We start from the raw sequence: 23,146 nt of genomic DNA, 5'->3' as shown, positions 1-23,146 counted from the left end.
GGACTCAGTGCCTTGCTCAAAGACACTTCAGCAGGGTGAATGCAGCAACACAGGGCTTAAACCCGGATTGTCAGATTGGATGACAACTTCCACTGCCACGGGGCCTTTGGTGCTTTTTTTCTGGGACATGTTCACATAGAAAAGCATCTATACTGCTGCTCAGTTTATTATTATACAAGTCTTGTTTTTTTTCCTGTTTCCATCCTTTTCCCTTTTTTCCTGTTTCCATCTCTTCTTGCCCTCTTTCCTTAGTCCTCATTCAGTTGTGTCTCACTGAAAGGGACCTCAGGTGGTGCTGTTGTCCTGACAACCAATAAGGGGAGCATCAGAGTCAGAGGGCTGGATAATCTGAGAGAGAGAGAGAGAGAGAGAGAGAGAGAGAGAGAGAGAGAGAGAGAGAGGAGGGGGAGGAGGAGGGCTGATTTTCCCAGCCTCTGAACAGAAGCCTGCGTCTCCATCGCTGCTGCTGGCTGTCCTTTTACGCGGAGAGCATTACGCATCAGTGGACTATAGCGAGAGGACCTTTGCAGACCGCCTGTTTTCACCCCAAAGTCTTTAAGGAAGCCCCTATTACCCCTCATTCTGGACTGCTTTGGACCTAAAGGCATCCCGCGTTTTCTTTTTTTTCAAGAAGTCCGGACAACTACTTTTCTCTTCCCCCTCCCCTACCCTTGGATCTATAGCTCCAGAGAGACGCACTCCTGTGCTTTAAAATGCAGGTCGGACGCAAATCGTGCTGGAGGCAATTGCAGGCTTCTTTTTTCAGACTCCTGTGTCTTATCCCCACAGGATTCCCCGTCCGGAGTGTGGATATGCAGCGGGCCACGGACAACATCACCATCCGCCAGGGCGATACAGCGGTTATAAGGTAAGACTCATCCTCCAACTTTCCTCTCCTCCGTTTCGCTCCCTCCGGGAATGTCGAGCAGCATCCTGCCCAGCAGCGGGCTGCTGTAGGCGTCCGATTGCAATAACAAAGATCATTTGACCGAGTGCATTAATGTGTCAAGGGAAATCACTTTATATAGGCTGTGTCGGCGCAATTACTACTTAAGGCGATCTCATCTGGTAATAGATTTTCTACTACGGTAAAGTTATATCCTCCCACAGAGTGCAGAAAAGTAGAGGTGGAAATGCCCGGATGCAAGTTGAAACGATAGTGATGCCTTGATTACATCCAAGTTTTGCCTCTCCACCGAGATACAACTGTAACGCAAGCACAGCATCCCTAAAATGCTCTTGCAGGGACTTATGGTGTGTCTGTGGTACCCTCCAGTGATCTTATGGCACTTTATGGTAATTTTCATCTCCTGTGGTGTCGCTATAATATCCGATAATATTCCTGCCGGGATTATACTTATAGTGTGATATAGCGTCCACCTTAGAAAATAGGGAGTGCTCTGGCTTCAGTCCGATTCTCTCACATGCAGCCTCGCAGAGCTGAAGCTGTGGTCAGTGTGGCTCTGCTTTTTAATAAAAGGGGGGGAAAAAAACCTCGATAAATGCAAAGTGCGTCACGATGTCCGGAGATGCTGTCTGCTCGTGGATTATTGGTAAGGAAGAGCCTGATCCTCTTATATGCAGGAGGTGGATGCGAGGGAACACAGGATCGTGCAGCCTAGTTGAGGTTTACAAATTGCTCTGTGCTGTTAAGAGAGGGATGTTGATGGAGTGGGTAAATGAAAAAAAAAAAAAAAAAAAAAAAAGTGGCTTAACTGGGACCTTACAGAAAAACAAAAAGCAACATTGAGGACAACCGGGCTGCACTTTTTTTTTCTAGAAAGGCGTTAATTTTCGTTTCTCCCCTTTACATCAATCCGAATGCACATCATAATAATTATGCATGCCTGCTAAATAGATGGATAAACTCCATTAAGCAAACTCTATTCCCATATAGGCTATCCCTGCGCTCAACGTAATGAGTGAATGTAAAGCTCCGGGATTCAATCCATTTTTGTCTGTTGCGTAGTGAGTTTTTGTGTCTATAATAGCCCTGTAGCCTACTTAATCACATCCTAGACAATGCAAGCTGTCAGCTCGGTGCTACTGTGATACTGCTGGGCAGATGTCAGCGGACACGTGATCCCAGGCATGTGTTTGTGTCAGGATAGAAATGCAAAGGGATTTAGATTTGGGGTGTGTTTTTTTTTGTGTGTAAACAAGGCTCTTTAGCCTCCCCCAGCCCCAATTCCCTTCCTCTATCCTCTCAAAAATAGAATTCAGAGAAGTCCAGGATATAACAGGCTGCACGCACACACAGGCCTGACACACATGGATTCTCTCTCTCTCTCTCTCTCTCTCTCTCTCTCTCTCTCTCTCTCTCTCTCTCTCTCTCTCTCTCTCTCTCTGTCCTCCTCCTTTGTGTTGTATTTACTATAACAACACCACAAAATCACATCTAATGAGTGAGAATATTAATATTTATAAACACACACAAACACACACATACAAATATATACATACACTACACACACACACACACACACACACACACACACATTTATATATGTAATGCTGCAATTAAGGGAGGGACCTTTAACACAGCCTGTCAGAACCTGCAAAGAATACCAACATACCCACCGACCCACACACACACACACACACACACACACACACACACATACACACAGGGACACAGACACAAACACAAACACAAACACAGAGGAATAAATCTATTTAATGGATCCCCTCTTGCAAACAGGTGCCATCAATTCAGCTACCTGCTGATCAAATTAGTCAATTGAGACTCAGTTACTGTTGAACTCGCCAGGGGCCACAGCTATTTGTTTCAGTTTCTAAATCCAATTGACTGTGTCTTTGCTATATTCAGCCATTTAGTCGCCCAGTCAATCAGTCTCCTTTAAAGTTGATGGCAGGCTTCGCAAGTCAGCCAAGGTGAGATTAGATGCTGTCTTAAAGGGCACTTTTACAGTGAGCTGTAACTTGTGTCGTTACATTATTGTCTGCATTAAAACAAATTTTAATAATTATCTGCTCCGCTGACTATCAGTGAGTTTCCAAATTAACCGGATGTTTAAGTTGTAGCATTTTGACATTAGTGATAAATTTTACTTATTGCCACGCATCGATAAACTGCGTCTCAGACCCCTGTGGCTTCATTGAAAAAGCAAATATTTTTCACATCCAGTTTTCAACTGTCAAATTAGATAAAGAAAAAAACACCCAGAAAAAAAAAAAAAAAAAAAAAAAAACAGGGGCAAAAATGTGAGAACTTTGAACAGGGGTGGGAGGCCGTTGGCCAGTAATTTGTCGAGCAGGAGAGTGTATCTGATTCCATAAGATGGCTTTTGTGGAGGCTGAGGGGATATTGGTGACCTGGGGGCGTAATATAGCCTGTGCTCCTTTAGTGGAGCCTGCGGCTGCAGTCGTGACATTCATGGCACAAGAGGAGAGATGCTGGAGAAGGGAAACAGTATGTGGCCAAACAACTGCTGTGACAGAACACACAGCAGCAGGCCTCGCTAATGAAATGAAAAAGGAAATTTATTTTTACTGGGGGCTCAGAACTATGTCATGCTGAATAAATAACCAAACTAAGTCTCTCCCCTCAAAGCTCAAAACTTTTGAATTTGCAATGTAAGTGTGGCTCACTGGGAAACCTATACATTTCAGCTTTGCAAGGGATGTGAGTTAATCAATATATTATGAAACCAAAAAATAGACATGAAAATTATTATTATTTACCACAGGCTAAAATAATGACAGTTGAATTTTGATAGTTTCTGCACATTTCTGACATAACCTTTACTGATACACACACATACATTGCCTGCTTTTTTCAATGCGTTAAGCATGTTATGATGGTGCCTGTTGCTCACAGAATCCCATTCTGTGTAAAACTCCATCAGAGCTAAATACAGACCAAATATTTCTATGATCCGACATGCACCGAGTTTTCCTGTCGTGCAAAGAAAAAAAAAAAAAAAAAAAAAGCAGCAGGCAACGCTGGAAGTCAGTGGTATTCCCCTTTAAGTCAGCATCAGCTGTATAGACTTAGCAACTCTTAACCTCTGACCTCCTTCGCCTTAATAGAACCAAAGTGTTAATCTGGAAGAGATTAAGATTGTTGTTCAGGCGGACACTGTGTTTAACATGCTTTGATGAGCAATTTCACACCATGGTTTTCTTCATTCAGAGGCAAATAAGAGGCCCTCTAATGTAAGATTCATCCTTATTTACCTTAAGGTCTGACTGACCTCATGAAGTTTTCTATTTTTTGAATTATTTATGTGTCCTCTAAATCTCTTATTGATCTTTAAGACCCTAGGAAAGGCTCTTTGTTTATTTACTCAGAATTCACCGCATGACCACACCGCATTGTAAAGTCTTGCATGATTTGAATGATCTTTTGCCTCTGTGTTGCTTACCAAAATGCCACCGAAGACTTAAATTAGCTCCCAAGTCTTTCTGACCTAAGGGGGGACTAGTTGCACATTTGTATCTGTTTGAAGTGACATTCGCCCCTGGAAAGCATGAACATCAATCCCAGCATATTAAATCTAGGCGCGTATCCCAAAAGTCGTGTTTCAAACTTTAAAAAAAATGTAGGTCACTGAAAAACGGCCCCATATTTCTGAGCCCTCTTCCATGGTGACTTAGTCTGCTTTCACAGGGGTGATGCCAACAAGTGCAATCTAGCTCCTCTCTCATCCTCTGTGACTCACAATATGAATCTCAGAAGAAAAAGAAAGAAAGTTTCTTTACATCTTTTCAAGCCATTTCTGTGTCGCTATGGTTTACTTTTTAATTGCTTTTTTCACATTCTTGCTGTGCGGCGGCCTTAAGGGGAAGGTTGTGATGTCGAGCGAAGCCCTGAAAATTGACAATTGCTTATTAAAGCGTTAATGACACAGGCTTTGTGATTGCTCTCCTTAGGGTCAATTATCTGTGCTTTGACAATATCCTTTGCCTGACTCGTTACTTTCGGGGAAGCTGATCCTGTGCTTGTGCTTTCCCCTGGAGGATCTACACCAAAACTAACCCCAGAAGTCTGCCTTTAATTTGAGTCAGCGTCAGGCACATAATGTAGTATCTGAAATCTGCCAGAGGCTCAGATACTACATGAGAAGTGAAATTAGACTAATCCGAGCTCCAGCACAACCCCTACTGCCTTAGGACAGTGATTACAGCTATTTGCATTTGTGCTCATTATTAATAGTTCAACTATTGAACTCTGATGGCCAATGCATCTTTGAAAGAGTGCGGCAATGTGCATCACCTGCACTCCAAAGAACTGCGCTAAGACCAAAACTCTGTGAATGTGGTGGATTTATCTGACATTCCCAGCATAGCCCACTTCAAAAGCGGATCGTTTATTTCCACTGTACAATAGTGGGTACAGTTTACCAATTCTGCAGCACGTATATTGAATGCATACAGTAAATCTATGTCATCTCAAGAGGTGGCAACACAAGATGAACGACTTGAAAAGTAATCCAGGACCATTGTGCAAAGCTGTAAAATCGATACAGCTTTATATTTTTAAACTTTTATCTCTAGGCCCTACGGCAAACCATGCTCTTGCATTCTCTGTTTCTCTCTCTTTTTTTTTTTTTTTTTTTTTTTAACTCAGGACTCTGAAATTTACTTGCTTAGATGCCAGTGATAGTTATTATGAAGACGACAGCCAAAACACAAGCTGTAAAGGCATGACTTAAATTTTTTTTTAATCAAAAGTGTTTTGATAGCACATGGCTGGATAAAGCCATTTAATTAATGCACAAGGGAGCCAAGTATTCTTCTGTCTTACCTATGCATTTGCTTGCCTTCCTCAATTTTTCTTTGTTTTAATTTTTTTGTCATACTGCTTTGTTCATGCTCTATGGACATTTTAAATCGCATTGTATTATTTCATACAGTTGCCAAGCTTTATTTATATGACATGCATTTGACAGGTTGTTTGCTGTAGGGTAAGGCTGTTTTGAAGAAGGATACTCAGAAAAACAGAACTCAGTCAGAACATTATAAGGCATTTATATAGTACGTGTCTCCACTGGGAATCCTAAAATGGGAAACAAGCACTGTACAACAAACATGTACAACAGACTGGAAGCTGTGTGAGGCAATCCCTAAAAAAAAAGAAAGACAGACAGAAAAAAAGGCATGCATCCAAGTGAAAAAAAATGCCCAACATATCATATTTTTTTCCCCACCGTCAACACATAGAATTGAGCTGTAAGCAGAGTTTGCTGCCGTCACATAAATTATGATTAAGATGCAGTTAAAGTATTCATTTTCACAGACGCTACAAAGCTTTTGTAAGGTGATGCTCTTGGCGATGCAGGCCAGGCTGTATTCCAAGTGGAGGGAGGAAAACAGAGGAAAAACAGATCAATTTCTGGATTTCCGGGCAGAGGGCAACAGTGCAACATAATTTGGGATGTCCAGCCCCCTAGGGACCTCTATCTTTTCTCTCTACAGCTCATCAGATCTGAGAACTGTTTTTTTTTTTTTTTTTTTTTTTTTTTTTTACAGTTTAGAGCCTCCCTAGGCATCTCTCTGTCCCTCCATCTCCTCATATCTTCCTCTTCTTTTTCTCTCTTCCAGCATGGAATTGTCCAGCTGTGTTTTCTTGACCTGATTTGGAGAGTGAACACGCGGGCAAGAGAGAGAGGGCGATATATAAATCGCATGAGGAAAGGAGACAACAAAGCCTAAATAGAAATGAGAAAGGAGCAGAATGGTGGCCAGAGAGCACTGATCAAGAACAAGAGAGATAAACAGAAAGAAAGAGAGAGAAGTGTGATGGGTAGAATAAGGGTGGGAGGGAGGGAGAGAGCAGGGACACAGTATTAGTACAATCAGCGCCATAATCCCTTCTGCTCCAGCCCGGACAGACGTAGGATTTTCAAATCAATTTCATTTTCACTCATGATGCTACAGTGGGGGAGCTGAGTGGCTGCCAGTCGGGTCATTATCTTCCCGTCCTCATTTTGGCTTGGGACAGAACAGAGGTGAAGGGAGAGCTTTGGGGGGCATGGGGACATGGAATTTGGCGGACGTTTTGCCAATTCTGCAAAGTTTTACGAAGTCTTTTGGAACAGCTCTGAGTCATCACAACTTGCAGAGGCTTTCATCTTGGTCGGTAGCATCTGAATAACGTCCTGCAGAGATAGTGCAAAGTCTTTTGACACGGTGCATGAACAGAGTTCTGACGCACCCATCTGAGACGCGCTCAGTCCAATACGTATCTGGGGGGAAGGGGAGTTATCCGGGGCTTTTTGAAAGGCTCATAACCAGACATGCTCTCAGCCCGTAGCTTGACGTGTGTGGTTCTTCTTCAGATGATATACTTGAAACTCTGAGCTGTTTATTGTTTGCTTTCAACGTGTTTTTGTGAGTAACTCATCTAGGGAACCCTGCAGACCTGAAATGTTTTTTGATCCAGCTGAATATTAAAGCAGCTGTACTTCGCCGTAAAAGCAATTCCACTCCATTTCCTCTTACCGAGGCTTTTGTTGGTCAGGCCAGACCGTCTCTAAGTGTATATTTAAACTACTCAGCAATTTCTCACAGCCTCTGGGTACCCTTAGGTGGTGGTGATTGAATTGATGTAGGGAGAGCATTCTTTCAGCTTGCGGAAAACCGCTAAAATGTCACAGAGCTGTTGTACTGTTCGGATTATTGACTTTTATCACTTTGAAATGGTACATATTCAAAGGGCATTTCTCAATTAATTCTCATCCACCTTATGTCAACAAATATGTCTTGGTGAAAGGCAATCAACACTTTTCACTTAATGCTTAGTCATTGTAAAGGAATTTTGCCTTGCAGAGGCTTAGCTTTATCACCTGTAAGTGCTCTGTTAGAAGAAAGTGTTTCAAAATGCCCTTCATATGACTTTGTGTTTGTGTTTCATACCACATCATAAAAGGTGTACCAGCACACCATAATGAGACTTGGAAATATTCACTCACATGATTCTAAGGACTCTACACAAAGTTCTGAGACACTACTAATGCTATGGTTTTGGATGCCACTTTTTAGTAGCAGCTGTGTGCTCACCACTGATGGTGTTTGGAGACACAGCCTTTTCACAGCATGTACTGTCGTCTTGGTTACTTACTAAATCAGCACCAACCACTGTTAACAAAGCACAGTCTCTTTACCTAAGCAACCAACCAAGACAGCATCCAGCCAAACAAAGGTGTCTGCAATTATTGTAATTTGCTGCAATTTTGCTATTATGTAAAAGTTAAGAGTAGGTGCAATATTCATTGCAAAGACTACGTTTACAGGCACAATTGTTCATCCCTAACGTGAAAATCTGCTGATTTGGATAAACGAATAAAAAGAATGAGCCTGTGGAAGCAAATGTGCAATGTCTCCGGATGAGATAAAATTGAATCAGTGCTGAATCATGTGGATATGAACGAGCTGTAAATCCACATGGCTTTAAAAGCAGATTAGAGGCCTGTGGTAAGCATAGTCCTGGGTGAGGCCAGTCATTGTTTAGCTCCCGTTTCTTCCAAGATCAGCAAAAAAAATCTGCTTACTGACCTAGTGACACATGGATGGCATCAAAGTGTGATGATAGATGTGGTTGTGCAGCAGTAAAGCTCCTGTCAGAGAAGCACGGGATGGTGTTCTTTTAAACTGCACAGAGAGGGTACACTCGAGCCTGGGTGAATTATACCTTCAAATTAGCTGGCGAGGTCTCATCCTGAGACACTTGTTGTCGAACTTAATACTTCTGATGCAACCGTCTGATTACAGCTCTCTGAATGTACCTGACAGGCTTGGTCACCTACTCTAAAACTGTCATTGGTGTTGTCCTTCATGTAGAGCCAGCAAAGCAGCCCGGACAATAAAAGTTTTTAATATGGTGTGTATGAGTCGCTCTGTGGGAAATTGTTGCTTTTTGATTTGAACACTTTATTGCCCACTAACTGAGAACAAAATACAAACAGTATCTTAAACAGCAGTGTGTGAGCGCTCTGTCCAGAGAAAGCTGGACTCACCAGCGTTACATCTGTGTCTCCTTCATCCCTCTGGTGCTCTACACAAGCATGTTGTCTGCAGTTTATTGAGGTCACATCACTAGATTTTTTTTTTTTTTTTTTTTTTTTTTTTTTTTTTGAAGTTCAGATTCAGACAACAGTTAGCTCTCGCTGGTGTTTTGAGCCACCAACATGTGAAGTTGCCTGGTGATGCAGCTTAAAATTCAGTTATTAAGTTATTTTCCATTTGGGAAAAACAATGTTAATAGTTTTTGGCTTTTTTTGTTTTGTTTTGTTTTTTGGGGGTGCGGGTGGGGTGGGGGTGGGGTAATTATGCGCTTCACTTGATGTCTAGGTTTATTATCTATAAAATCAAATCCAATTCACTGATTACACACCACAGGCAACTTTAATGATGGCAATGCTTGCTAGCATATCAAATAGCTTCCTCATTGTCAGGTAATTACCAAGGTTTGTTTTAATTGCTGTAATAATAAGGCCTTGCCAGATACTATCCTTTACTAATATGGCAGCATGTAATGATTTTGCATATAGTTGCTGTCAGACATTATTCAATGGGCTTCACTGATTTTTAAGTCAGACAAATATGTAACTCAGAGAAATATCTAATCTTTTACACAGAGTGAAAAGATGATAATGATCCAAGTTGGAGATAAGGATTTTACCCAACAGTGACAATATTATTACTGAGAAAAAAAAAAAAAAAAAATCATGGGCAGTCTTTGAATGATTTACATCTACAAACTAGAACAGGATCCAATTACAAAGCAAATCTCCATGGCTAAGTAGCATCAGACTCTGTGTTTTATAGCTGTTCTGTTCAACTACAGCAGCATTTGATGCTGCACACCTAGCTGGGTGCTGTGGGACTGGACAGCATCTGTCTTTTTATTTGTTTCCGCACAAACAAAGTAGAGCAGTTCAAAGTGAGATCGCTTTCCGTTTTGGCTGAGGCTCTATCTCTGAGTAAATCGGCTCTACACATTTTTCACCAAATTGTAACCACAGACATACAGAGTAAGTGTTCAGAAATAACAATCCAACCATTACAGTATGATATTAAAGTTAATGTGTGAGTAATATATCGAGGTAAATATTGATGTATTGAGGTAAATATTCGACATGTTCTTTGTGTTCTATGTACTTCAATATTCAGCGAGTAACAGTCAATTTGAATAAAATATCAAGACTGAATAATGACCCCTAACACTGAAAATACTAAGTAATCACTTTGCACTGAAAATACTAAGTGATCATTATGTGTAGATATTCTTTTATTATGATTGGCATTTGTAATCTTTTTTTTTTGTTCAAGGCAATTATTTTAAAACAGAAGAAAAAGATGTAGGTGACAGGAAAGATGACATATGTATAAGGGATAAAATTAGTAGTTCTTAGATTTGTTAAGATTTGATTCCATTATCACTAATTGCTTTGGTAGTAATTATAGGGAAAGCAGCCAGGTTCTGGGGACGGCAGAAATCTTTCTCATCAAAAACAACCAGAAATATCTACACTTGTGAGGGGAAAAAATACACTATTTTTTTGCAAATCACTCCCCTGTACTGAAAACCTTTAAAATACTTTTTAAATACTTTTTTTAAAAAAACTATTTGATACATTCAAAAACATGGTATTCATCTCAGTCCAGTGTGAAGTAACAGACAACATTGTAAAGTAATGCAATTTTATAATCAAGCATGAACACAACAAAACATTATAAATTAAGATCCATATTATGACCGCCACATATATTGTTGGGCATAATTTTTATGCCCAACAATATTCTTATATATCCATTGTAGAAGGGTAACTTTCAGCTCATATTCTGCACCGGTATATATTCAAGTAGTGCTCTGCACTGCTGCTGTAATGTTGAGTCAGCCCCAAGGCGAAGTGTTTGGGTTTTTTTCTCTTTCTATTTCCAGTCATACCTGGAAAAAAAAGGCATAACAAATGGCCTCAATGGCAACAGGTTTTGAGTTACATTATGTCTATTGAGTTTTACTTTGCACTATTTCAAAACAAAAAGCTATGAAAAGGCCACTGCAGTAAAGGTGTAGGAGATTAATTAGAGCTTGTCTCTTGGGGATTTGGCATTTGAGGAAATGGGGATGACACTATGGCCTACTTGCTCCGTGCTTCCCTCTGATTTGTAGAGCACAAACGTGTCAGCTGGAAAAAAGTTTAGTGGAAAGACTTTGTCGCTGTATATCCACTCATTAGCTTTGACATGACAGCATCTGCCTGAAGAATCCCTTTTGGTGAAAGCAATTATCTTTCATCTAAAAACAAATAAACAAGCAACCTAAACCAAACAAACAGACAAACCAAGCAAAAACAGCGTTACGTTTCTCATTTGCCATTAATTGTTCTCATTCAATTCAACGCCACACCCGGCAGAACATTGTTTTCAATTACTGGATTCTCACTCCTGTGTCTCTGCGTGGTTCAAGATTACCTTTCTCCATTTAAATCAGTGTCTCCAGCGAGCAGTTCAGTTATTGATCATCACCAGCCCTCATTCATAAACTCCCTCTGCCTTTTGAAAACGAACCATGGACTGTCAGTGAACACCTTTTTGACAGCAGTGGCGGCTGCCCCGTGCGGTCTTGTAGAGACCTTGGACTGCCCAGGAATACGTAGCAGGCTTGACTAATTCATTATTACCTGATGTTCATTACCACTTAAGCTACATTAGCTAAAGCACTGCGGTGCACTCACATTTAAAAGGCTGCTTGTGTACGATGGGGCTCTCATCACCCGAGGACAAGGGCTGGCATTTGCCAACGTCTGTCTGCCAGCTCATTTGTAAGAGAGAGGAGAGAGCAAATAAAACCGCGGGAATACTACAATGTTTGACAACCTGGGGTTTTTATACCGCATTTAGAAGTCATAACAGGGTAGGTTAGGCTTTGTGGAAAATACGGAGCTGAAATAGAATTTGGGAGTGCTTCAGCAGATATTGTGTACATACAGAGCCTTTTACAGAACAATTACACCTGTGAAGTTGATTCATTCTGTTTATTTATAGCTTGCAAGGTCTTGGTTTGGTCAATTAAAAGAAGATTTCTATTTTTACTGTCCCATGACACAAAGTGATCAGGCACATTGTTTCACCTTCTCTAAATTCTACCTAAAAAACCTGCACAAGCTTCTCTTCAGCTGTGTCCCAATTCTGAGTATGTCTCCTTCGGTCTTCAGAGGACTGAAACCTCAAACAGAGACGGTCAAAAGGGAACAAACCAAGATGGTTTTACTCGCAGGCTACTTCATCAGCCTTTCTAGAAAAATGACACCTCAGCACTTAAATTTAATTGGGTGCAACACAGTTCTTCCTCTACAAATAAAGGTACATGAGACTCAGTGGTGGAGAGAGTACTACAGATTGCTATTCAAGTAGAAGTACTGTTACTCTGCTGATATTTCACTCAAGTAGTACTGCTGTAAAAATCTACGGAAGTTAAAGTAAAAAGTAGCTCATTGAAAATGCACTCGGAGTCAAAGTCACTGACCTCCTTTTTCCAAACAGTAACTGTGTTAGGTGTGATCTTTCCCTTGCAGTTAGAAAAGGATGAGAGTACGCAATCCAAACTACATTCTTTTAAAGGGGCATTGCACAAAATTGCCAAAGGTTGATTAAAGTGAGGACCCTGTATACTCAACTGACAAATGTGGAATAAGCACATAATATGATACAGTAGCTGGATCTACATGGTTCTCATCGTCAGGCCAGCGCACTCATGTTATTCTTATCTGTTTTGTTTTTTTTTCAAGAGGAGGCTAAATGGTCCTCGCTTTCATCGACCATCTGCAGTTTTTCTTAATGCACCTTTTACTGGAAATTTGGAAGTAGAACCAACAAAGTAGAAGCAGATTTTTCTTCTCATCTTTGCTGACTGAGCTTTTATTGTGAAAAGTTCCACTATCTGTCATTGATCATTTGTTCTCTGTATTGGATATGATCTAAAATGTGGTGAAGTACAATACTCAAACAAAAATGTACTAAATTTAAAAATACTGACTTAAAAAACATACTTAGTAGGTACAAGCACACTACTATTGCTACTCTATTACAGTAACATAAGTAAATGTAAGTTACCTCCATCTCTGATGAGGCTTATTTGTTTGTGCCATATATTTGAAATCTGCCTGATCTTAGCAACATTGGAATGTTTTTTTAACAACGTCCTCAGTTTGATTACATAGGCCTGTGGTGTTTGAACGACCAAACTAATGAATGTTTTGTTGCAAAAGTGTCTCCTGTATCATGTATTAGAGGAATGGATTTTTCTTATCATAATAACAAAACATTACATGTAGTCTATAAGATTCTGGGTTATTATTTTATTGAAAGATATAGAATTATGCCCCAGTATGAGTGGCTAACCTTAGGTGTGTACATAAGGTACAGTAATAGACAGCAGCTAACTTGTTGAGGACCTTGTCTCTTGTTCACTTTGACCTGAGGCACATGCTCCCTCCTCCTGAATCCTAACTGTGACGTCCAGAGTTCCCCATGTCATTCCTCTAACAAAGTCTAGTGAGATGCAGCAGCTGTTACTTGTTACTCATTAAATATCTGCTCCACAGCAGTGCAGCTGACACGTATAAGCAAAATCGAAAAGCTTTTAATCCTCTTTTAAAATCACTAGTCACATAGTTACGTTAACTTTGGCAAATAAAAATGGGTAAAAACAACAACTTGCACTCTTGCAGATTTGTATACATTCTTTACTTTCCTTTTCGCTCACCGCTGTAACTGTAGCTTTCCAAAATAATAGCTGTACAAAATAATTTTGGGATATAGAGAATGGCACAGGATGCACAGGCTGTTCTGTCCAAATTCAGCTAAAAGAAGGTATCATACATTTTTTGCTGTTTACACAACACAATGTTATATAGTTGAAGATAAGAAATATATATGTATTGCAATGCAAGAGCAAGAGACAAGCAGTTACAAGCAGGAAGGGTCGCTGTCTTATTTAGGGCTGTAGTCAAAACAACTGGAGCCTGAATATATGGAAACCATTACTCCTATGCAAGACCACCAAAGATCCCCTTTCTGTATTCTCCTCAAGCTAGAAGGTTAAAGGAGACCCAGGAAACCTGCTGGACACAGGCCAGACAGAGCCAAGATATAAAATTAATATGATAATATGGTAAGTGATAAAGTAAAAGTCACTTTACATTCATAAGGCTGCATATCTGGGTGGTGGTAATAGAAAACTCTGGATTGGGGCAGTCTTGTCAAGTGATTATGACGTACGCATCTCGTAATGGACTTCAATGGCTAACACTTTTAACCTGACAAAGGGCAAGGTTGTTTAAGCTAGGATTAGTTGGCTGAAGGGGATTGTCTTAGCAATAGGTCGGTTGGCTTACTTGTTCTCTTGCGGCAATGTAAATTGTGTATTTCAGTCCATTAAAGGCAACTGTAAGCTGTACTAAGATGTGAGACCCGCCCATGTTTTTGCAAGTCCATGATCACTGATAGACTTCTATAAAAGTCATGAATTACTTAATGACCCTGTAATGATGCTCTTACAGAACAAAAATGTGTGCCAGACGGCTTGTTTAGACATTACAAAAGGACTAATACTGTATGCCTGAAAAGTTCTTTTATGTTATCATTAGAAACTTCTAGCTTTTTGGTTCTTTTAATTGCTATGTGCAGAAATGTGCATGCTATTGTTTTATCTCAGTGCTGGAGGATGTAACACAATGTGGTATGCCTGCAGTAAACATTGTACCCAGACTTTGAAGACTAGGAACAGGTGGCCAAGTACAAATATAAAGTCCTTTCAAGAAACTGCAATAACAGTCTTCAAACATAGAGGGAAAAAGAAAAAAAAGAAAATTCTCTAGCTACTTAAGCGTGGCTTGGTACAGAGTCAAATTGCTCAAAAGTAATGTTTTTAGCTGCAAACAGCGACTCCATAGCACGCTCTGTTGGTTGGCTGGATGGTCAATCAGTCACGCTTTTGATGGCCACAGTTTTTGCCCAAGTTTTTGGTCAAGTGAGGCTGTGTGTGTGTGTGTGTGTGTGTGTGTGTGTGTGTGTGTGTGTGTGTGTGTATGAATGCATGCATGTACATGGTCCCAACTACTGTAGATTTGCTCTTGTTTTTATTTTTGGACAGAGTTTTCATTCACACTTTCCTATTTTTGTCTGAGCTGCAGTCCTGCATGCAGTATGAACTATCAAAAATGAATCATATTCTGTGGAGGATGGTGTGATGAATTGTGAGTTATCTTTGTGTGTGTGTGTGTGTGTGTGTGTGTGTGTGTGTGTGTGTGTGTGTGAATGTCAGGATTTGTGATTGGACACAAAAAGCTTGTGGGTATGTTTATGTGTGGTTACGTGTCTGTGTATGTGTGTGTGTGTGCGCGTGTCTAGAAGTCTGTGACTGTGTGCATACTTTAATATGTTTATGTGTGTTCTTGCCAAGTATGGCTATGTGAGAGCTCTACTGTACCAGGGTTAAAAGGATTAGAAACCTCTATGGTTATCCAATCAGCCGTGGCAGAATACACCAAAGAGGATTGGAGGGCGCACTCCATTGACTGCACCACGGACCACAATCATCTTTTCTACTGTATTATTAAGGAGGGAGCAGGGCGCCACCCATGCCCCTCCAGCAGGAGTTTTTGCCCAACCTTTATTCATACTGACATAATGCATTAAGTCTATATTTTAAAAAATATACAAGGCTGAAAAGGTAGCTTTCTCTGAGGTGCTAAGCACATGTAAGGGTGTGTGAGATGTTGAAAAGAGCAAACTTTGCCTGACTCACTTTTTGAACATTGATTTTCTTTTTAACCCATGTTCTTTGAATGGCATCTTTGAATTAGGTAGCATGCCCCTGATTCTGCTTCTTTCTTTTTTCTTTTTCTTGCTTTCTTTCTTTTTTTTTTGTAACCTCCCCTCGCACGTACCCAACACTCTAAAAAGTTGACTCCTCTGTGGCGCTTTAGAACTGATAACATTTGAAGAACTCCTTGATCCTCTAAATAGTTTTTTACGTGTTTGAAGAACCATCAGAGGCTCCATACAACACCTGGTAGTTCTCTGATAATCTGACTTTGATAGTTACTAAATCCAGTAAACCAAAGCAACTTTCAGTTATGGGTAAGAGGTGGTCTGACCACTTGCCTCTGGGACTCTGGGATGTTAGTTATTGATGACCATATTTGCTGCTTGAAATCTGCCTCTAAAAAAAAAACCAAGCAAATCAGATCAAAGGAGCCAGTATAGTTCTCAGAAATATTTTACCATTACAGTTGAGTAATCATCATTGTGAAACTCACTCTTTGCTGACAGATTATTAGTTTGTAGATGAGGTCATGCAAATCAACACTGCACGTGGCTCACAAATATTGCACTGCTCATCTATCCAATTTATTGTAGCACATATGAGATTTTATAAAATGGTGTGAAGACCTTGTGCAGAGTTTTGCCATGCAGAATGGCCATAGAACACACTATTAATAAGGGCAGTGTCTAATAAAGGAGTCTCAAAGCAGAAGCATTTTGCAGCTGGTGCTAAGGAGGTTATTTGTTTACACAGAGATCTTTCCAAGGGCTTGTTAGCATCACAGCTTGAATTGCATTGTGAATAAGACAAAAACTCTATTTATGCGCCTCCATTCTTAGCTTTGCTGTCTGATATAGTCAGCATTTCCAAACTGGCCCTTTGTGGTCTCCACCTCACATCCCACCTCTTCTCCTGCTTGATTCATTTTTCCTCTCCTCTCCTCTCTTCTCCTCTCCTCAATATCAGTGTCTCAAATGACACCAAGACAGATGTCTTTATATCCAATTAAGAGGCCTGTGAACATGTCCTATAAATGAGTGTAGTGGTACTTGAAAAGATGTCATGAAAAAAATCATTTCGGCTCCTCAGAGAATGTCCTTTGGACAGTAAGTGGAGCCATACACTGGACTCATTTCAGTGTGTTTTTGCTCAGCAGGTTCCTGTCTTTTTTCTTCTCTCTTCACTCACCTGTCTATGCTTCTCCTCCCATCCCTTTTTTTTTTTTTTTTTTTTTTTTTTTGGAGGGGATTGGTTAGGGTTAGGGTCAAGTTAAGAGTATACATGTACCCAATGCCTGTTTTATTTTAGCCCTTTTTTTTCCTTTTTATTCCAGTGTTCACAGTGAGTGAGTGGAGTGCTTTACCCTTGGGGAGCCTCTCTTTGCTCTTTGTGCTAGACTTACTGTAGCAGTTATGGCCCGCTGCACTGTGTCTGCGCTATTTGTACGACATATTTTGCAGAGATTCTGTATGAGGGAAATGTTAGCACAGCGGGGCTTTCTAGAATTATGTCACACAGTGGTATTACAAAGACAGAGTTTGAGTGATGAAAAGTTGATGATGCAATGCAGAAGTTCCTAGAGTTTCTGCAGATTTCTCCCAAAATGCACGCTGTCATGCATTTATCATAAGTTGCCTCTGATGGAAACTTTAGAGAAATATCTCATTTTTATGTCAAGGCTCTGAAAAAAAGCCCCAAAAAGGCTGTGAAAAATGGACCCACTCCGAAGACATATGGTAAACCTACACGATCCCATATTGTGATTCATAATAGCTTTAACACTGTTATGATGAGATAATGTGGCAGGAGTGATGATGATGATGATGATGATGATGATGATGATGATGATGATGATATGTGCAGGAGGAGCAGGATGGAATTAGTGCTGATGGCAATAAATCATCATTCTGGTGAATACTCTAAGATTAATTATGGTAGTGAACTTTTCCTATTATCATTAGTGGGATGTTATTAATGCCACTCTTGGTTGGCTGTACTGTATTTACATGATTTCTTTGTGCACTGCAAATGGGCTAATTATCCTGTCAAGGTGTAGAAGTCAGATGGATAAAACAATGTATCACCATAGGGTTTTTCCCATATAATCTGTTACAGCCCAGAGGGCTGTGACAATAAGTGCAATTTCAGTCTAACCCAAAATGTTGATAACGCTTTTACCATAATTTCAAATTACCCACAAGTCATTGTGGAATAATTCCACAAGTTTTTTGTTTGTTTTTTCTTTTTCTGTGGACACAGCCTAGTATTAATATAGTTGCCCTCCTCAGTTGCCCTGTCTTGAGGTCAAGGTCTCTTCCCAGAGTAAGTGTATACCTCGAGGTATAATCACCTTGGCTACACTCCAGAGGTTCATATCCACAGCTGTAGACCAAAGCATTGAAAGTGGTGTGCCAAGTCAAGAAAAGTCAAGTCAAGAAAAGACAAACTACAAAAAACAACAACTTAAAATTATCCTCCTGAAATGCTGTGTGCTGTGACCTGCTTTTGAGAATGTCTCGTGTGCAGTTGCTGATTTATAGATAGATAGATAGATAGATAGATAGATAGATAGATAGATAGATAGATAGATAGATAGAAAGATAGATAGATAGCAGTCACAATATCACAAGAAATAGAGGAACAAGACATAGATATGGCAATGCTAAAAAACTGGAGATCACTATGTTTGTTTGGGGGTAAGGGGGTCAGTGAATCCAGGGCAGAGTTGTACAGTCGTATGGCGGTTGGTAAAACGGTGGCATTCAGAGCCTCCTGCTCTTGTGCAGTGGATGAGAGTGATTGTCCATGACTGCCAGAAATTTGGACAGTGTCCTCCACTCCACCACAACTTGGTCACTTGGTCCAAGTTGATTCCCAGGACAGACCCTGCCCACTTTAGCAGTTTGTTTATTCTGTTGGTGTCAGCCCCAACACACCACTGCAAAGAAGCGGGAGCTGGCTACTGCTGACTGCTATAACATGTTCAGCACAGTCCTGCATATATTGAAGGGCCTAGCTGAGCCTCCTGAGGAAGAAAAGTCAGTTTATGCCCTTCTTGCAAACGGAGTGGAGTGGAAAGTCAGCCACCACTGTTTTGTACTCTCCCTCCTCCCATGACTCACACATCCAACAATCGCAATGCCATCCGAATACTTCTGTGTGTGACATGACTCTGTGTTGAAGTCCGATGTGTAGAGGGAGAAGAATAATGTACCTAGGACATTCCCTTTGGGGACCACAGACTGCAGACCACTACATTTGACATACAGCCCCGTAGTCTCACATATTGTGGTCTGCCAGTTAAGCAGTCCCCCCTCTAGTTCACCAAGGGGTCATCCACCTGCATTGTGCATAGCTTGTCTCCCAGTGGCAAGAGCTGGATGGTGTTAAATGCACTGGGGAAATCAAACAACATGATCCTCACAGTGCTGCCAGCTCTGTCCAGGTGGGAGTGGGCCCGTTGTAGCATTGTCGACTCTAGTGTTAGCATGATAAGTGAATTTTAGAGGGTAAGCAGGATGTGTTCCACAGCACTGGAATCCATCGAAGACTCCAGCTCAGGCTAAAAATGTGTTGGAGTACTCCACACAGCTGGTCAGCACATGCCTTGAGGAGTCCAGGTTTGATGCCAACCTGGCCTTGCCTGAGTGAAGTCTCCTGAGCTGCTTCTTCACCTGGCTGGAGGTGACAGTGATGTGTGGCTGGATGGTCGTTGATGAGCAGTAGAGCTGGGAAGACAGAGGAGGGGAGCTAGTAGACAGTGACACCAGTGGGAGGTCAGGAAGTGTGAAATCACAAGGGAGGGAGGCAGAGAGACCAGAAGGAGGGGGCGGCATGACGTAAGTTTTTATAGTAGCTAGAGTGATGAGAACTGGTTGAACTTGTCCGCCCTTTGCTCCCCTCTGTAGGTTGGTCAGTCTGTGCGTGGGCTGTGACGGTCTTCATGCCTGACCATACCTCCTTCACATTGTTCCTCTGCTGCTTGGCTTCCACTTTCCCCCTGTATTTCTCCTTGCAGTCTCTTATCCTCACCTTCAGTCCTCTGTGGACCTGCTTTATGGCCTCTCTGCCCCCTGCCTGAATGCCTCAAATTTTTCATCCAGGAGAAGGATGCCCACTAGGTAAAAAAAGTGATATACTATGAAAAATTTAATTTAAGTGAGGGCCTTTTAGAATCAACAGACCAAAAAAAAAAAAAAAAAAACATGGAATAAGCACAAAATGCCATGGCTGATGCCTGATTCTCATCATTGGCTTGACTCGCCAATAAATTGCATGCTTATTCTGTATCTTTTATCAGTTGAGACTGAATGGTTCTTACTTGAATCAACTCTCAATTTCTCATAGTGCAACTTTAAGAAATGCGGCTAAACAGTTGGTTTGAAGTTTGTCGCCACTGGGGGGAAACAGAATGAAAACACCCGAGATATGATGTTTTATGAAAAATATTTGATTATGAATGAAAAGAGCCTGCAAACGTTCACGATTCTTTCCCTACCAATGTCACCTCTCCCTGTTGTTTTGATTACATAATAGACTTCATAGCAAATTAGTTGAATGTTTCATACTGTGCCTCTGTGTTAATTTATTAAGAATTTCATGACTAAATCATAATAGAAGAGAGTAGTGCCATTCAGTGTGGCAGCATACCTCAACCCAAGAGCTTTGCTTATCCAGACTGACCAAAAAAAAAACAAAACAAAAAACAAAAACAAAAAAACATCAAAGCTTTTGAGCAAGCTCCTCTATCTTAAGGAAGTCTATTGATTCCATGAGTCTGAAAGCAGTTTGACATGGTGTGAGATATACAACTCCATCCTGCCTGTCGTAAGCCTTATCTCTGATTCGGAGTTGGCTAATCCAGCATATGGAGCACAGTGAGGGAGTGATAAATGCTGTGTTTGTACGCTGTGAGGAGAAACAGAGGGAGAGATCACAGGATACAAGGAACAAGACACACTATCAGAGCCGAGACAAAAGAGGCAGAACCTGAGGGACATGTTTCCAAGTGCATGCCTGCTGCTTCTGATGTTACCGTTCACTATGAGGTGTGTGTGTGTGTGTGTGTGTGTGTGTGTGTGTGTGTGTGTGTGTGTGTGTGAAACTGGGCTTGCAGCGTCTTCCACGCCGAGTGTGCTTGTATGTTTGTGTTTGTATTTGTGTATCTGCATGCGCACATGTGTGCAGCTGTCTGTTCATGATAGATAACAAAACAGTTTGGCATGTGAAGGCTTAAACTGTCCAAGGGCACGTGTGTTGCGTGTGCATTTGCGCTCATATATGCTTCCACAGTGCCGTGCATTGAGGAGTGTTTAACATCAGTGTGATATAATACTCATGGCTTATACATGTGCTGTACTGTCAGCACCAGTAGAATACAATAGAAAATCCCATTAGCAATAGGGACGGGGGTAACAAGTGAAGAGAGGCTTATTTGATGCAGGGAGCAGGAGACTCCTAATGAATAGTAAGTCCCCTGTTGCCAAAATGGTGCATTTGCCAGGTGCCTTGGCTTGTTTACTGATGGAGAAACCTAAGAAGAAACTGAGCCTTGTGAATGCAAGGCTTTTTGAAAGAAAAAAGAAATGATGTGTACGCTTAACCTTTGTTCCACCTCATTATAGAAGACAAAAGGAAGGAGACATGCTGCCAGGTTTGTCTATGAGACACAAACTGGCACTTGAAAGGAAATCTCACGCTCAGATAATATGACAAAGAGAGAATGATGAGAGACAAGCAAGGGGAGACGTAGAGGGAGAGAAAGAGAGAGAGTGATACAGAAAGAAAAGGAAAGGAGATTGATCACTGAGTGGGTGGAAATGTCACTGTGTGCTGCAGGCTATGCATTTTCCACATGTGGAAGCTGCCATTTGTGCTCTGTTTCGCACTTTTCTCTGTCTACTCGTTCTCTCAAACTTCACCTCACGCCACCTCCTCCCTCTCTGTTTCTTGCTTTTGCTTTGTGTTTCGCTGCCTCCCTTTGCGCTCTGTGCAAGGCCCTCATCTTCTTCAGCATCTCTCTTTCTCTTTCATTCACCTCCAGGGATACAGTAGATGTTACAGGCCCATGTGAACTCTGTTTGCCCACCTTTTCATTGGGGAAGAGTGATGCATATATTGTTTATAACTTGATAAACCGAGTCTCTGACACAGTGGAAAATGTCCTTTTTGCTTGGTTTATATCAGTAGTGGTGGCTTATGTTTTTCATTGCATCACTGGTCACTTCCTTTGTTTCTCATCCTCCCTGCATTATCCTTTATTTCCTCTTTTCTTGTGTTCTTTTCTCGCCTTTCCTCCCCTCTCTCTTCACTCCCTCCAGAGGAAGCCTTATGACTCCTTAATTGACTGGTTTTGTCAAACTCCCACACCCAGTATTCACAGAAAGGGCTAAGAGAAGAAATGTGTTTGTGCGTGTGTGTGTGTGTGTGTGTGAGAGAGAGAGAGAGAGAGAGAGAGAGAGAGAGAAAGAGAGAGCCAGAGAGAGAGAATATCAGCCAGTATGTGTTGTCTGTGTGTGTTTATTGTTGTTCCTTGCTGTGTGTGTGATTATGTTTGTGTGAGTGCTCACAGCAATATTACTGTGCTTTACCCCCTCATCTAAGCATCCGCCAAGCACGTTAGCTCGCCCACCCAGGAAAGCCGGGATTTGCAGAGAAGGCCGTAATTATAATCAATCATAAGGCAAAGCCACTCCTGAGATGGGCAGGAGTTTGAGCTTCCAACACCCTGCTGTTCGGCAGCATGGGAGCCGGCCAATTAGGACCCCTCTTCTCAGCACAACGTGTCCGGCTCAGTCACATTGTTGCAGGGATGATCCTCTGTGCTTCAGCCAACAATCAACCAACATGCACACATATACAGCATGCAGCAAACATAGCTGGAATCATGACATATATTCCCAGCACAGGATTGTTGGTTGTATCTGTCCCGGGAGAGGCAGCATCTGCAGCTGTGTTATGTTTTGAGTTGTGTAATGACGGTGGGCTTGTCACATAAAACAGCTCATCTGCACACAGCAGACAGGCAGACAGTCATGAGTTGTATGCTGAGTGGCCACTTTGTTTCTGCATATATAATTACATAGTAGCAGGTAGGACCCACCCCCTTTTCGCCTTCAGAATAGCGTCAGTTCTTCAACGAATGGATTTTTTAATTAATCATTATTATTATTATTATTATTATTATTATTATTATTATTATTATTTTATATATGTTTTGTATAATGCATTCTGAAACAGCGTGCATACTGTGCAAGCTTATATTCACAACATGTCTGCAGCAGAATGATGTTTGGGCTTTTTTTTTTTTTTTTGATTGATTTTTAATTGGCAGCACTTAAGTGTCGT

At 41.2% G+C, this 23,146-nt stretch overlaps 1 protein-coding gene across 1 annotated transcript in view; it reads left to right on the top strand.

Annotated features, from left to right (window-relative positions):
- The first annotated feature begins 465 nt into the window (after positions 1-465).
- Positions 466-23,146, top strand: part of lsamp (limbic system associated membrane protein) — a 202,866-nt gene continuing 180,185 nt past the window's right edge. Inside the window, exon 1 of the mRNA XM_030066605.1 lies at positions 466-868. Within this exon, the coding sequence (XP_029922465.1) occupies positions 714-868 (155 nt within the window). The 5' untranslated portion in view covers positions 466-713. The remainder of the gene's footprint in view (positions 869-23,146) is intronic.

Source organism: Myripristis murdjan, chromosome 13, assembly GCF_902150065.1.
Source record: "Myripristis murdjan chromosome 13, fMyrMur1.1, whole genome shotgun sequence".
NCBI lineage: Eukaryota > Metazoa > Chordata > Actinopteri > Holocentriformes > Holocentridae > Myripristis > Myripristis murdjan.
Note: the sequence above shows the minus strand (reverse complement) of the source record. Positions and strands in the feature narration are given on the sequence as shown.